This window comes from Tribolium castaneum, chromosome 10 (assembly GCF_031307605.1).
Source record: "Tribolium castaneum strain GA2 chromosome 10, icTriCast1.1, whole genome shotgun sequence".
Classification (NCBI taxonomy): domain Eukaryota; kingdom Metazoa; phylum Arthropoda; class Insecta; order Coleoptera; family Tenebrionidae; genus Tribolium; species Tribolium castaneum.
Genome location: NC_087403.1, coordinates 7488376 through 7504727, shown reverse-complemented (window position 1 = coordinate 7504727; position 16352 = coordinate 7488376). Strand labels below are relative to the sequence as shown.

Below are 16352 nucleotides of genomic sequence, written 5' to 3'. Positions count from 1 at the left end.
TTAATTTAATCAGCAATTAAATGCGTGATTAACTGATCAGGTGCCCAAACTAAACCAATTTCATTGGTCCATTCGCGTTGTTAACTTTTAACAACGAATTAAAATTTAATGAAGCTTTCTATAAACCGGCCGTTAATGTTTAATTCATCAAGAAGCATTAAAAGTGCACTAACTGCACTTTTTGATAAAAAACAGACTAGAAATTGACGTTTTTTTACAAAATAATGTTATATTTAATTCTGCGCCAAAAACTGACCTTTTTCTTTTTAATTTTAAAAATAATTAAATAATTTTAATATTTTTTTTAAACTAAGAAACACGTATTTTGAAATTAAACTTTTCTGTTTATTCATATTTAATAATTAATAAAACAAGAAATTTTAAATAAAATTGCTTAATTTGTTTGAATTCAAACTTGGCGGTTTGTTTCGCACCAATCCCAGGTGGCGTCTCCATGTCACCTTCATCATCACTTCCGCCCGTCATTTGCAACCTAAATGGCTGGTGTCTGTGTGAAAAATTAGCATTTTTTCTAAATTTATTGAAATGTCTGAAGGCGAGAGCAAGAAATTGTCGGAATTGCGTGTAGTGGATTTAAAAGCCGAGTTGGAAAAACGGGGTTTGGACCAAAAAGGAATCAAACGAGATCTGGTGGACCGCCTTCAAAAGGTAAACAATCCTGAAAAATTGAACTAACCCACTAAATTTCGCAATTTCAGGCACTGCAAAGCGAGGGGTTGGACCCCGAAACGTACTGCTTTGAAATCGGGGAGAAGAAACCAGTTAAGAGGCTTTCAACTTCGTCATCTTCTTGTGAGTAGTAAGCGTAATGGAATTAAAAATAATTTGGAGTTATTTAGACCAAGGGGATGACAATGTTTGTACTGAAAAGACTGAAACTGATAGCGACGCAAAGGAGGAAGAGACAAATGTTGTCACGAAAGAGGAAACAGAGGAACAAGTTGGTAGTGGATCGAATAAGACTGATGCGGAGCCAGAAACCATAAATTTAACTTTGGAAGAGGAGGAAAATATTCCCGAAGAGGTATGTTATAAGCTGGGGCTTTTCACATAAAGCGGACGACGAAAAAAATGCTACAACCTGAAATGCCGTTGTTTAAAAAGTAATTGATCAAATATTAAGTTCAACGTTTTTGTAAACTGTTATTCTAATTAACCAATGAATTCTTTTTTTTAACTCTTCAGATCAGATTCAAAATTTTAATTTTTTTGTGTAGCAGGATACGAGATCGTAAACTAGTTACTCTGAATGATGTTCCACATTTCGCTTGTTTTTTTAAATGTGTAAGAATTTTTTGTTGGAATTGATTAATTTAGTTTGTTTTGTTACAAATTTAATTTATTATTTTGCTTATTATTATTATGCGACTACAATTTTATGAGTAACAAACATGATAAACTTATTTTATTTAGAGAAATCATCACTGGGAATTAATGAAAAAACATTGCTTATTAAATTTTTATTATATGCTGGGAATGGTGTTGAATACATTTTCTTAAAGCGACGTGACAATTAAAAATCAGTCTTATTCAAATAACTTTTGTCACAATCTTTTTACCGTAAAAATAATTTAGAAAAACTTTCCGTTCTTGTTGTTACATTTTAAATCAAAATAATTATTATTTTTGAAATCTAATTGTTGCAAATTATTATAATAAATATTATTGTATTTAAAAATTTCAAGTAAATCCGTTTATACTTTTAATTGTTTCAACTATTAATTACACAATAGATTTTAGAACATTTTTGTTAATTAATGTTCAAAAAATTGGTATAAGCAGAATAAAAGTTATCAATGATCGTTAGAGTAACACATTGTTGGTTAGTTTGCAAATTTAATTTAAAACCAAGTTAATGCAAAATAAGATTAGTTGGTTTACAAAACATTTCAATTTCAATCAATTTTAATTAGAGATGAACTTAGTTTAGAATTAGTTTAATTCAGAATTAAGTTCTAATTTCTAATTTCGCTTTCTGCAAACCTGCCCTTAATGTTGTATTATAACAAACCATGGCCTCCTAGATTGATAATAGACTTTTACATCTCTTATACGGCCCGTCGTGTTGTTGAGTTTCAGGCCAAAAAGCTGTCTTGAAGAGGGCGCATTGTTGGTTGTCTAGCTCTATGCGTTTTATTAATTATTGTATAAACGTCGTTTGTTTGCAGTAAAATGTTTGCTGCACAGCAAGGAATCTTCTGTTAATTTTTCAACATCTACATAAAAGTAAAGATACAGACTTTTTAATTTTAATTTTAATGTGGTAAGAAATGTCGTTTTCTAAAGTTTTGCCTTTAGATGTATCGTTTTTTATGCAACATTTCCTAATTGTTAAACAATTCATTAAAATTTTGTTACTGTTTTCGACATAGTTCAAAAGTCATCACCAGAGGGCGTCTAGTTAATTATATTTCCGAATAAGAGACGTAAAGTCTTTTATTAATCTAGGAGGCCGTGTAACAAATAAACAGCAATTCTTATTTTATTATATTTAGTTGTTGAATTTCAAAAATGCGAACCCACAAAAAATTTAAAAAAGTCTCTTTTTTAAATTAAATGACCACTAATTTTATGGAAGAAAAAAATTATACTCTAAGTCTCTTCTTTGCTTCGAGATTTTCGATGTCAATCGTGTCTTAATGAATTATTTCCTAGGTTTTTTTATTTTCAGAAATAATTAATTATATTACAACAAAAAAAACTTTATTAAAATATTGAACACTCCCAGATACAGTATACATTATATGAATTTTTAATTTTGTTCATTAATTCGCAGTCATGATGTAATTTAAATGAAAAAGAATTCGTGTTTTATCATCATTATTATTCGGCATATTTTGGTCACAATTAAAATTGACTTTACATTAATCAAATAATAAATTAACTTTGCAGACAAACTAATTTGTTTTATGACGAAAAAATTCAAATTTTGTATCTGATTTTAGAATCAAAAGAATAGTGAATTTTCTATACAAAGCACCATTTTAGTCATTTTGTTATGCATTATTTATTTGAATAACAGTTTCCAAAAACTGTCTCATATTTCGTTAACTTTTTAAGTCAATAGTTTCACAAATAAGTTTCATACAAAAAATTCATGATTTCTAGGAGAACAATTATGTCAATTTTTTCGTTGTCCGCTTTACGTCAAATGCCCCGTTTGTCAATTGGTTTGATTTTGACGATTTTTTTGTAGAGCGCCGAGCGGGAGAGTAAGAATTCTGGCGATAAAATAGTTTCCGGTAAGTGGTGTTTTAATTAGTAAAATAACGCGTTTCCTGGCTTTGATTTGGAATAATTCGAAAACTAAAGACGCAAATGAGTGTAGTGTTGTTATAAATAGGGGAACGACTTGGAGGAAGCCTGAAGAAAGTGATAGTGATAGAAGTGACGAAGTTTGTGCCTTTAGTTTTCTTGTTATCAAGCGTCAGGGCCTGGAAGTTCGGTGATAAATTCAAGTGAAGTGTTTGGAAGTAAAAATTAAGAGTTCGCGGGAGTTATTTTGTTGGCTAAGATTTCTATATCAACGATTTGATTTCTTCCTGTAGATGAGAAGCCAACAACACCTAAACAAGTCCAGATGGAAGAGTCGACGTCACCCACTTCACAGCAGGCCTCCAAGAAAACGCCAGAAACACCAGGGACTAGCCCTAGGTTGGTTTTACTCATTAATTGAGGAAAGACCTCACCACTCTGGGCTAAAGATTTTTCTGATCGTACGATCATGGATTTGATTTTGAACGCATCAAGGGATTAACCACAGCCGGAAAGCGGGCGCGGTCGAAAAATTTTGTAGCCAAAACGTGGCTACAAAGTTTTTTGCCTGCGACGGTTTTCTCACACGTGATATTTTATAGCAATGGAGCGGAAGAACCGAGTCAGAAGAAGGCCCAGTCAAACCCTCGCCTACTCTGGATTACTAACGTCCCTAAAAACACGCGCGCTAACGAACTCAAACAACTGCTTTCGTCTTGTGGAAAAGTCGTTTGCGCTAAAGTCGTCGTTAACGCAAGGTTTCCCGGATCATGTTGCTTCGGATACATCACAATGGGATCGGCTGAGGATGCGGCTAATGTCATTTCCAAACTAAATAATACCGAATTTAACGGACAGATTATCAAGATTGATAAAGTATGACCCGTCTTTTACATTACTTAACCATTGATCCATGATTTTTTACCTAGTTTGAGAATATCAAATCGGATATTAATCCGACACGGAAAACTAAAAGCGAAGAAAATAAGAAATCACAAACGAGTGAAAAGAAGGAGGATAAAACTAAGAAAAGTCCAGAGGGCAAAGAAAAGAATGAAGAGAAAAATGATGATAATGAGAAAGCGGCGAAAAGTCCAGCCAGCCCTGAAAGAAGGGTAACTATTGTTTGTATTTATGTAGTTTTTTGTAGAGAAGAAACTTCGACTCAAGCATTTCACAGCAAAACGGAACTGCAGTGGTATTTTATACGTATTACGAGTTTATTTTTTCTTCTCATTGACATAAACCAAATTTTAATTAACCGAAACTGCGTCGAATGCAACAATTTTTCCCTAACGATTGTGTTTTTTTTTTTAAGAAAAATTGTTGGTTTTGACTAACTCAAGTTATTCCTGTTATAAAGTATAGGGTGTTTCGAAATGTATTTTTTTTTAATTAGTGAAACGGGTTTGAAACACCCTATAGTGACGCTGAGATAGTTGTGTAACATTACTTGTTGGTGAATTGTCACATTTTTACTAATCACGTTGTTGTATATATTTTTTGTTTTAGAAGTCCTTAAATTCCGACCGATCTAGTCGCGGACGCAGACGTACCACCTCAAAAGAGCGGCAGAAAGAAAGGCCGATGCATCGCTCCACCTCTCGAGGGCATAAGTCCAGTGTCCTAACTTTCGACAAAATTAAAGTAAATCTGTTTTTTATTTTATATCTCAAAAACTAACAGGCGCACAGAAACCAGCGTTTGCTATTTTCTCCATTAATGTGCATTTTTTTCTACAACTATTTATGATTAAAATTAATTAATTAAAAAATATATGTATAATATATACTGAAATATTATGATTTCTAGTGTTATTCTAAAACGATGCTTAAATGTTTTCTTATTGAAGTTGTTTGAGTTTTTGATTTTTACTTTTTTTTGTATATAAAACATTAAAATATCGCTTGTTCCCAAATGACACAAGAAATAATGAATTAGTTGTATTTAATAGTTAATAACAAACGCTGAAGTCTGGGCGTGTTGTACAACTGGTGACCCAAAACAAATCAGTTTTTAGTTAAAGTATTATTATTTAATTTATTTTTATTTCAAATTTAACTCATTTGACAGAATTTGGTTGAATTTCGAGCAAATTACATGATTAAAATTTGTTATTTTATTAACTACTCGTTAACTATTAAGCGATAGAACATATAGTTTAGATCATTGGTTTAATCTATGCAAAAATATGTTTGTTTTAATGTTTGAATTGCCGTTTTTTGTTGAAGTAACGACGGAAATCACAAGTTAGTATATTTTTAATGAACATTTTTTGGATTATTTTACTAATAATAATAAATGGCTTTATTAATTAATTACAAATATGTATTGGCATTCTGCTAAGGCGAAGTCTAGCTGCTGCTACTCCACTTAATCCTAGCAATTTCTTAACCCTGTTCGATGTAGCTTATTTTTTAACAAGAATCGTCTATTTAAGAAAAAGCTTTAGTGTATGTTTTTTTTTAAATTGATTTTTATCTGGCTTTTCTGTATTGAAATACGGCTTATTAAGACAATTTTTATAGATACAAAAATCACAAAAACGAGTTTCGAGTCCGTATTTTTGGCGTATTTCGTTCGATTACATTTATTTTGCAATGGCTTTTTTGGTTCCACCGTTAATAAAATTGACAATTATTATCGATTAAAACGTAATCACTGCGACTTTATTTATGTCGGTCAGACGGCTCGAACAGTCAGACTCAAAAAACATGAGAAAGGAATAAAAAATACATACATTACCGTAACTACAAACACAAATTCTCAATTCGCTAATTACTTTTGCAGTCCAACCAGTCTTTTAATAATAAACAGGTTAAAATATTAAATTTTTGCAACACGGGCAGATTTGTGAATTTTTTTGATATCTTGGAAATATACAAATATAAAAACAATCTTAGTTTAAATCGTTTAAGTAGTATGAAAACTGTCCCAACGGTTTTTCTTAACACCATATGTTCAGTTAAACGATAAATGTTTACTTAAATGAAAAATATAAATAAATAATAAATAATAAAAATATAAAAAAAAAACTCGTTTAATCCAGAAAGTGGACACAAATTGCACCTGAACCGGTCTGTTGAGGCACAATTATCGTGGCTCCTGGCGACCTATTCTGGAACACAATTTACAAAAACACAAAAAATGCAAAAGTTACTTCTCGAACATTACATTTTATTTTTTTTAAATCATTTACAACTAATTGCTGAATTTCCACCTTTTAGGTTAAATTAAGCGACTCATTGCACAGATATAGGCTGTCCTAACGATCCGAAAAGGGTGCATAACTTTTTTTATTATTAAAAGTATTGACTTTTTCTTTTTTTTATTATAGATAGGTTTTTACTGCACATTTATTGCGATTTATGGTTTCATTTTTTAATTCTATGCTAAATTACGAATTCCTTTTATAGCAGAGGTCGTTTTGATTTGAGGTTAAGTATTAGAATTGTGATATGTGTTACAGTTCTAAAACTTAACCTGTTGTTAAAAAAGTCTGTGATTGATGTTTAGATCGTTAAAATGCATATTTAAAAGTGTACATAAAAGTTAACGTGTCTAAAGGTCGATTGAAGGCTTGCAGGTTGTTGGGAGAGACTGTAACTAAACTGTGTGAATCCCCTAGGAGGAACGAGAGCGGCAGCGCATGCGCGAGCGCGAACGCGCCATTCGCGAAGAGAGCCGACGCCGTCGAGAGGAGGCAGAGCGCATGCGCGAAATGCGTGAAATCACCCGTCGCCAGAAAAGCGAAGCAGACCGATTAGAACGCGAACGCGAGAAATTGCGAATCGAACGCGACCGAATCGAGCGCGAAAAAAGCGAATTGATTAAACTGGAGCGAGAGCGTCAACGAATCGAACGCGAGAAGCTAGAAATGGAAAAAATGGAGTTACAAAGGTCACGTTTGAGGCTTGAGGAGGACCGCAGGGCTGTGAAACGTCCACTTCCTGTGCCCTACAGACGGGAGGACACATTCGAGGAGCGAAAACGTCCAAACAATGTGCGTCATTTTGAGGACACAACGCCGCGGTTTGAACCGCCGCCGCCGCCTACTCCGGTGCAACAGAAGAAGTTTGCACCTTCGAAAGATTTTAAACGAATGTCCTATGATAAGCATGAGTCGTTTTCGGACAAACGCAGGGATTATAATTCGGACAGGTCGCATCCAGGGTCGTCGGTTAGGTCGAACCCTTCGGTTAATCGGTATGATAACGTCAGAGGGCGCGATTCGCGGGATGCGCCATCTAGGGACTCGCAATCGAACTTGATGAGGTGAGTTACAACGGTTGTAACGAAGTAATTAGTGGGGTTGTTAGGTCGAAGGAGCGGTACAATGAGAGGGACAGGAGCCCCCATTTTAGGCCCCTTGGGGAGAGCAGGGACCGCCATAGTTCGTCTCAGGGGAAATCAGATCGAGATCATCACTACTCAGAACAAAATTGTAAGTTCTGTTTGCTTATTCTTGAAACGGTTCTACGTTTGATTTTTTTTATTTTTTCAGCTGATCGTTGGAACCACCCAACTAACTCACAATCGAAGTTCGGTTCAAATAACCAAAAGCCTTGGTCTGGCAAAAGCAACTGGCGTCCAGACCCACCTACGGTCGACAGATGGAACTCAAGTAGGTCTTCAATGAATCAACAGTTCTCTGGAAATTCCAATATGGCGCCGACTTGTCCACCCCCGCCAGGAATTAATAATTATTCAGATCGATTCGACTACAAGTCCAGTGGACTTAGAAAATATTAATTTTGTATTTATTAGCCACCTGTTTTTTTTGTTTGTTACAATTAATTATGTGTTTGACCAATTTAATAAATAATATTTAAAGTAACACGCTTTTTGTTTCATTTATTTTTTACATTAGAATTACAACAATCAACAATAAAAATAACAAGACACGAAATTAATCCAAGCCGTGTTCTACAACGGACAGCATTGAACTTGTTTTAGACGGAGCCAAAAGGTACGATTTTTTGTCCATTTGGAACGGTACCAAAACCTTGACTCCGTCCAACTGACCGCTTGATTCGAGCTTCCAGCCTGCGATAAACTGGAACGAAAAGATGAAATATTTGTTGTTTTGCGTCACGACGCTCAAATAGGCATCGCTAATCCCAAAACCTGAAACAAAAAATAGTGAAGTCAGGCTAGGACCACTTTAGAAACATAACAAGAGAAATAAAGACGTTTGTCTGCATTTTTGGTCTTCCGAGCCGGATTTAGACGATTTTGAGGTGAAAAGCGAGCAAACTCAGCCGGAGCAAGAGACTTTTCAAGTTTCAAAGCTCCAGAACACCAACAGACGAAGCAGAGCAACATCTGTAATTATCATCGATCAGACGCTGTTCAGTTGTCTTTTCCTGCGTCTTTTGTGCGTAATTGGAATTAAAAAAAAAACACACGTAAAAGTATAGTGGGCGAAATAAAGTCCAGTGAAACATTTTAAATAATTTCAATCAAGATGACATTTATCAAGTCTAAGTTAGACAAACAATGGTGCTGCAATTTTCTGATTTTCAAGATATTCAGTGTGAAATTGAAGATATGGAAGGTGCTAAGCTGCACAGTAATAGGCGCCTGAAATATTATCAAATTTGATCAAAGTAAATTTATCAACAATTTTCATGATGTATTCAATTCGTTTGTTCACAATACTAATATTAATATAGTTTATCAAATGTGGAGGAAATGCATTATCTTCGATCAGCGAATACCTATTTATCAGTTTGCAGCACAAATTACGTAGAATTAATTTTAAAAAAAGATGTGCCATCAACCGTTTGATTGTTCAAGATCATATCAGCAATATATTACATACTTTCAATATCAAAGGCAACGTATGAAACATTGAGAAAATTAATTAATGACATATCAATAAATTTGAAGGTTGATATTTCTGGTTGGGATTACATAATAAATAGATTGGTAATCAAAGATACAAGAGCTTAACACTGAGTGGTAATGATATTTATCAATTTAAATTCAAACATTTAACAATATCAAAGCCAGTAAATTCACTTCACGCTGCTATAAAATTACAGGTTTTTATTTGAAAAAATTACAATTTATTTATCATTATTAATGTACAAATTTTTTGAAATCAAATATTTCATATTCAGTCAAGTCAATAAAACAAAGCTATGCATCAAGTGTCTGAGAAGTCATTCAGTTTGCAAACACAACACATTGTTACATCAAGAACATATGTTATGTTATCACGTTATCAACTCATATGTCAATTAGGTAATCAATATACTGAAAATCAAACTTTTGTTGTCAACAGCAGTTTTAATTCGTTTTAATTGACGTATTTTATTAAATGAAGGAAAATTAATTAATCCCAAAAAAACTTTCTAAAAAATTAGGATCAAATATAGCTAAGATCAATCAAGTGATTTCTTTTATTACCAATTCAGAAAAAAGAATTTCTGAAATCGTAAATGTTTTTATAAGATCGGTTTTAAACGAATATTTAGCTAATATTTCATGTTAGCGGTAGGTGAATAACAAAAAAACTACCTGTGACTTCTTTTGGGATTCAAGATTAAACATTCCTACTGACATTCGTCTTGTCGATGAGCCATTTAACATCAGTCGTCCAGTTGATATAATAATAATAATAATAATCTTTATTTGCTACCTAAGTATAAAAGTATAAACATACTGTGTAGCTCGTTAGAAAAAGGAAAGAAAGAGTATAAAACAATAATTTACATTTAAATACATAACACAAGATAGGAAATATCAGTGTGAGAAAAAATTTTCTAAAGGCGCATTCATATATTCTTCTAATGAATAAAAACAAAAGTGTAACAGACATTTTTTAATAATATACTTAAATTTCATTGCGTCTAATTTTTTTATGCTGTTGGGAAGTTTATTATAAATTTTCACGTCAAGTGTATTTTTTTTACTAGTTTCCAAACGACAACACGGAAGTTTCATTAGATTGGCTGATCTAGTATTATAATCATGTGTATCCGACTGTAAAGAAAATTTATTTCTGAGTTTATGTATTTCTACAACTGTGTACAATATAAATAAACATGGAAGAGGCAGAACTCGGTACATCTTGAATATTGGCCGACAGTGAGTATTGCAAGGACAGTCTGCAATGATGCGCATAATTTTTTTCTGCATTATAAAATTTTTTATGGAATGTCCACAGTTTCCCCACAAAGTTACTCCGTATGCTATTTGAGACACAGTGTGTTGACGTATACTGATTTTTAAAATTTATTAAATAAAAACACATAAGTGGGAAGCTTAGAGGTAAGAGCATCTAGGTGGTGAGACCAGTTGAGTCTATTATCTATGTGAATTCCCAGGAGCTTTATACTATTGATCTTTTCGTTTTTATTTTTCTTAGATATTATTAGTTGTTGAGTTTTATCTCGATTTATCTTTAAACTGTTGCCATTGTACCAGTCTTCCGCTTTATTCAATGAAACTTTTGTTAAATCTTTTAAATTTTCTATATTGTGCTAATATTAGTAATGGAGGCATCATCAGCATACATCAATAAACCCGAAAAGCCAATATTATACAACATGTCATTTACATAAATAATAAACAGAACCGGCCCCAGCACCGATCCTTGAGGCACTCCCCTTGCAGATTCTTTAAACGAAGATAATTCGTGATTCAGCATAACACACAGTGGTCTATTTGACAAATAGGACTTAAAAAACGATAGAGATAGTCCTCTAATTCCTATACAAGCTATATGTTGATATGGTGCAGAATTATTTTTATATCTATTGATTTCCAAAAAAAAATCACTCTAAAATTATTTTTGCATAACATCAGAGTTATAAGTAACAATGCTCAAACATATTGTCGTCATACTTTAGAAATTGCAAATAGGCCTTAAACAAATCCGAACTTGACAATTTCGGATTTACTTGAAGAACGAAAAAATTCGTTACATTCAGTTTAAAAAGAATAAAAAATAAACAGATTTTCAAATTTGAGTAATTTGATTTCCATTCATACACAATTCGAAAAATTCTACAAATTAAATTAAAGATAATGAAATGGAACTAACGCGCATAAAATTATTAAAGTTAGTTCAACAGGAATCATTTCCAAACGAATTATCAAAATTGCGTAAAGGTCAACCATTAGACAAATCCAGAACAATATTGGGTTTGAGTTCATTTCTTGACAAAAATGGATTAATGAAAGTGTAACAGAGTCGCGCATAATCAGATTACAATGTATTAAACTAATAATGTAATTACATATTAATCTATTTATATTGTAATCTTATTACTTTGTATTCAATTACACTGTAATTGTAATTATTTTTTTATTAGCTGTAATAAGTTACATATTAAATCAATTGAAATATGATCAAATACTTTGTAACTAATTACATTATAACAGATTATTTTGAAAAACCATCCTCTAAGGAGGTTAAATTTTTGAAGTTATATCCCTGAAAATTAGTATCTAGGCTTTCGTCAAAAAATGAGGAAACATGTGTTTCAAGAATTTTTGAAAGTAAAGTTCCACTCTTGGACGTTTCATATAAAAATCCGTCATTTGAAGTTATATTCATGAAAATTTGTATTTTGGCTTTCGATAAAAAATAAAGTAACATGTCTTATATGCTTTTTAAAAATTCTTAAAAACCTATTATTTTTGAAGTTATAGTATATCTAGGAGAATAAATATTTGGGCTTTCGGTTATAAACGAAACGAGTCATATTTTAGGATTTTTGGACGTGAAACAAATATAATACCCGTAAATATAAGTTTAAAAATAGTTTGTTATATTGCACCCCTTAGGGGTGGAATTTCCAAAAAGTTCAAAACATGCATTTTTTATCTTTGACCGAATACTCAAATACCAATTTTGATGAATATAGTTAAAAAAATACAGATTTTTATACAAATTGTGAAGAGGTCGTATTATGTACACACAATAGTATGGAGAACTGCCAAAAAAACTATTTTGCCAACATTGTGCAGTTTTTTCTCGTACTGGCGGCAAAAAACGAGTTTTTGAACCATTTTACTCACCTCCAGCGTAATATACAGAGAGCGAGGAGACCGGATAATCCAACTCGAAGCTTTGATAGAAATAGTAACTATCAAACTCCGGCTGATATTTCAAAATGTGCAAATCCGCGCGCTGATTGGCCAAGACAATCAAACTGTCCATTTCGAGCACAACCCCTTGAGCGAAAACGCAGTCAAAAGTGGGTAACTCGCGCAGAAGCTCGAACTGGAAATTAATTTTACTAACTCTAATAATAACACCAATAATTACACTAACCTGTTCTTTGTGGTGATTAAACCGGAAAATTTGTGTATTCGTATTATTAACATCAACCCCTAGGACTAGCACCACCCCTTGTGCTGTCGGAAACAATGAAATAGTTTTCAAACCAACGGTTGGTATTTTCTGAATTTGTTCAATTTTCGTCCGATCTTCATTAAACCGCAATACTAAACTGTCAACGGCGTGTGTTTCCGAAATCGGGTCGTAAGAAATTCCAACAAAGATGTAGGTTTTGCCATAAATTGTGAAAAACTTGACTCCGGTTATATATCCTGTGAAGAAGCCGCGATGAATGAAGAAACCCCCCGTATTGTTGCCACGGGGTGTGGTAGTCCAAGTCAGGGACGAAACTTCGTCCAGGACCTTGTCCTTATTTGCACTAGAAAGGTCTTATTTTGGAGACATAATATACAGGCTGATCAAGGGGTGCGTAATCGGTCTATAACTTTTTTGTTACTTGAAATATTACTATGCTGTTTCTATTATTCGATAGATCGACCTAAAGTCCACAAACTAAAAATATTCTTATTATATACAGGGTGCACCAAAGTTATATTTTTTTAAATGGATCACCTTATATATTTTTACATATTTGGAATCTACGCAAAAAAATAATGTAACATTATATAAACTATTATGGGTCTATCTTTTTTCGTTTTGGAATTATTCAATTTTTTGTTATAAAATAGACCAATTTTTGAAAAATTACTGCAAACTCGCTTATGAATATTTTTCACCAAATTTGCAACAAAAAATTTAGAATATTTTGTAGTTTTAGCAAATAGACGACTTTTAGTTAAACCACGTTGATAATATACAGAGTGTGCCAAAACGCAAATATGTAGTTGAATAACTATTTTTTTTTCAAATGGAACACTCTGTATTTTTTTTCATGTATCGATAGCAGTTTTGATAAGCTTTGTAACGGTATGGGGTGTACATAAAAAATTTAAAATATTTTTCGAGTTTTTTCAAAAAAATTATTTTATTACAAGAAAATTTGTTATCCTAGAATCTGATAAGTAACAAGTCAAACGTTAATTAATTTTTTGATATGTACTAAAGTGACTAATTACATTAGTAATCTAATTATTACTTGATACATAAATGAATTTCACTCTTCAAGAATTATAATTTTTTATTTTTTTGAACACTTTTAAAATATTGTAAATTTGCTATACAAACCGCACATCTTTAGAAAGCCCATGAAAAATACTATCAATAAAAAATGTAAAAAAAATGTAAAAAAATGTAAAATGTAAAATGTAAAAAAATCATGGTGTTTTATTAAAAAATGAGTTATTCAACTTATTGCGTTTTGACCCACCCTGTACATTATTTCCGTGTTTCAAGTGAAAGTCGACTATTTCGTAAAACAAGGTATTCTGAATTTTTCTGTTGTAAATTTGCCGAAAAATATTCATCGGCGACTTCGCAGTGATTTTTCAAAAATTGGTCTTTGAATAATTCCGAAACGAAAAGAGATAAACCTATAATAGTTTATACAAAGTTACATATTTTCTTACGTAGAAATTAATTATGCAAAAATATATACGATGTTCTATTTAAAAAAGATAACTTTGGTTTACTGCCCTGTATACAACACCCTGTGTATAATAAAAATATTTTTAGTTTGTGGAATTTAAGTCGATTTTCGGATAATAAAAACGACATTGCAATATTTTAAATAGCAAAAAAGTTATAGATCGATTACACACCCCTGGATCACCTGTATGTACTGTATGTGGGTATACAGGGTTGGCACAAGTTTTTGAAATTGAATGTGAAAATTGGACATGTAAGTCATGTTATTTACATGAACCGAATCCTAACGTTGTGCAAAAAAATACTGTGTTATTAAAAGACAAAGTGAAAATTCTCGGTGTAAACTTAATTCACAATTAAATACGTAATTAACTGATCACGTGACCAAGTTGAGCCAATTTGATTGGTCTATTCGCGTTGTTAACTTTTAACAACGAATTAAAACTTGATGAAGCTTTCTATAAACTGGCCCTAAGGGTCGGTTTACACAAAGCGAGATTAAGATTTAATTCAAAATTAAACTAATTCGAATTAAGTTGCCATTTAAAATGCATTGACAAATGTCAAGTTAATCACGATTAAAATTTAATTGCAATTAAAATGTTCTGTAAACCGGCTCTAATTGATTTAATTTTTTGCAGCAATCTAGAAGTCGTTATTAATTCTGATGTCATTAATGCTGATTTGGTTTCTGATCACCACTTAGCGTTTTGTGATTTAGCTTTTTCAAAGCGAGTACCAAAATTGATTTCTTATAGGAACTTCAAAAATTTTAATTATGAAATATTTTTAAATGATTTAAATAATGTGTCTTGGGATTTAGTACTATATATTAATAGCATTGATGACAAATCGAATTTCTGTGTCACAATGTAGTTCAAATATTCAATTTTCACGCGCCTTTTGTAACTTCTGAATGAACGTAATACGACATTGACAAAGTATTAAAAACAACAACACTAACGATTGGATTGCTTATAAATAATTGCGCGCAATCTGAGTGTAAATACAATAAAGCAAGAAAAGAAAGCATATTTGACTATCAGCTTTACGTAATTTAAACATTAAATTAAGAAAAAGAAACGACACAGATATATCAAAATAGAACTCGAAATGTGGAATTCTAGATTCTACAGTTTTGAAATTTATTATTTTTACTGAACAAAAATACTTGTCGTTTAAATAAAATACTGTGCATTTTATTATTATTATTATTGTTATTGTTTTTATTATTATTTAATTTGTACTCTTTTTAATTTACAGAAATATTAGAATCTGTAAATTATGTAAATATTCATGCCTTTGCAGGTGATATGCCAATGATGTGGAACGAGCTTACAATTTTATGAATCAACACTTAAATGAAATTTTCTTATTTTTTAAAAGTATTGGCTTGAATTTAAATGTAAACATTTGAAACACAAAAATAAACTCGAAAATTAATCTCAAAATTGGAAATATACAAATAGGTGTCTTTAACAACGTCAAAAATGGATTCGGGACTATGATTTAGAAAATATGTAACTTGAGTGTAAAAATATTTTATATTGATTTAAAAATGTTATATTCTAACTAGAATATTTTGAACTTTAAACTTCGAAAAAAACTTAGTGAATCATTGGTGCGTTCTAACCTTAACTATGGTCTCATTTATCTATTATTGATCAGTTATGAAAAAAATATAAAATTCGTGTGCTTGTTTTATTTATAAGTTAAGAAAATTTGACTAAACATTACAAAAAATAAAAGAACATGGTTGGCTGTCGGTAGACCAAATGTATAATTATTTTTTGTCAGTGTTTATAATACACTGCTCAACAATTGAAGTGGATATTGAGAGAAATTCTAAATTTTGGTAATTTATTGTATATTAAATAACAAAAAACAGTCACAGTAAATAAATTAATACTCATTTACACACATAATTAAAAACTGAAAAAATGTGTCCGTGAAAAACCAGAACTAGAAGTAAAACAAAAAATGAATAAAATCTAACGAAACTTAAAAGTTCTCAAAGTTAAATTTTACACCGTCCCTACAATAACCTAGTACAGTGTAGGTCCTTCCATGGCTCTTAGCAGGGCTCTTACTCGATTGGAGAAACTCATTATTAAATTATTAATAAAATCTTGAGGTATCGCCCCCCAAATTTCTTGCAATCCATTAGCCAGTTCTTGTAACCTTTCAGGAGGCTGCTGGAGCTGGTTTAAACACGGCCCAAACATGTTCAATGCAG

General features: G+C 31.7%; 2 protein-coding genes across 3 annotated transcripts in view; one reads left to right on the top strand and one right to left on the bottom strand.

Moving 5' to 3' along the window:
• Positions 1-458: 458 nt before the first annotated feature.
• Positions 459-8113, top strand: LOC659836 (scaffold attachment factor B1). 2 transcript variants are annotated; one of them, XM_008202492.3, is made up of 11 exons: positions 459-669; positions 720-813; positions 861-1045; positions 3218-3263; positions 3570-3675; positions 3879-4152; positions 4206-4391; positions 4792-4923; positions 6905-7551; positions 7596-7720; positions 7781-8113. In XM_008202492.3, exons 1-11 carry the CDS (start codon positions 547-549, stop codon positions 8026-8028), a joined length of 2166 nt encoding a protein of 721 aa, XP_008200714.1. In that variant the 5' UTR covers positions 459-546; the 3' UTR covers positions 8029-8113. The 2 variants fall into 2 exon arrangements, with proteins under 2 accessions (XP_008200714.1, XP_971197.1); XM_966104.5 differs by having other exon boundaries at positions 460-669; positions 4789-4923.
• Positions 8111-16352, bottom strand: part of LOC103315004 (uncharacterized) — a 25693-nt gene continuing 17451 nt past the window's right edge. The window contains exons 19-21 of the mRNA XM_064359289.1: positions 12566-12950; positions 12310-12514; positions 8111-8403 (exon numbers count right to left, since the gene is read on the bottom strand). Coding sequence (XP_064215359.1) covers positions 8186-8403; positions 12310-12514; positions 12566-12950 — 808 coding nt within the window. The 3' untranslated portion in view covers positions 8111-8185. The remainder of the gene's footprint in view (positions 8404-12309; positions 12515-12565; positions 12951-16352) is intronic.

What these genes read in the sequence shown, in the direction of transcription:
- LOC659836 (XM_966104.5), top strand. Translation starts at nt 547, where the DNA reads ATGTCTGAAGGCGAGAGCAAGAAATTGTCGGAATTGCGTGTAGTGGAT. An exon ending in AGGAAAATATTCCCGAAGAG is followed by an intron (nt 1,046 to 3,217) that starts GTATGTTATAAG and finishes ATTTTTTTGTAG; the next exon opens with AGCGCCGAGCGGGAGAGTAA. An exon ending in TGGCGATAAAATAGTTTCCG is followed by an intron (nt 3,264 to 3,569) that starts GTAAGTGGTGTT and finishes TTCTTCCTGTAG; the next exon opens with ATGAGAAGCCAACAACACCT.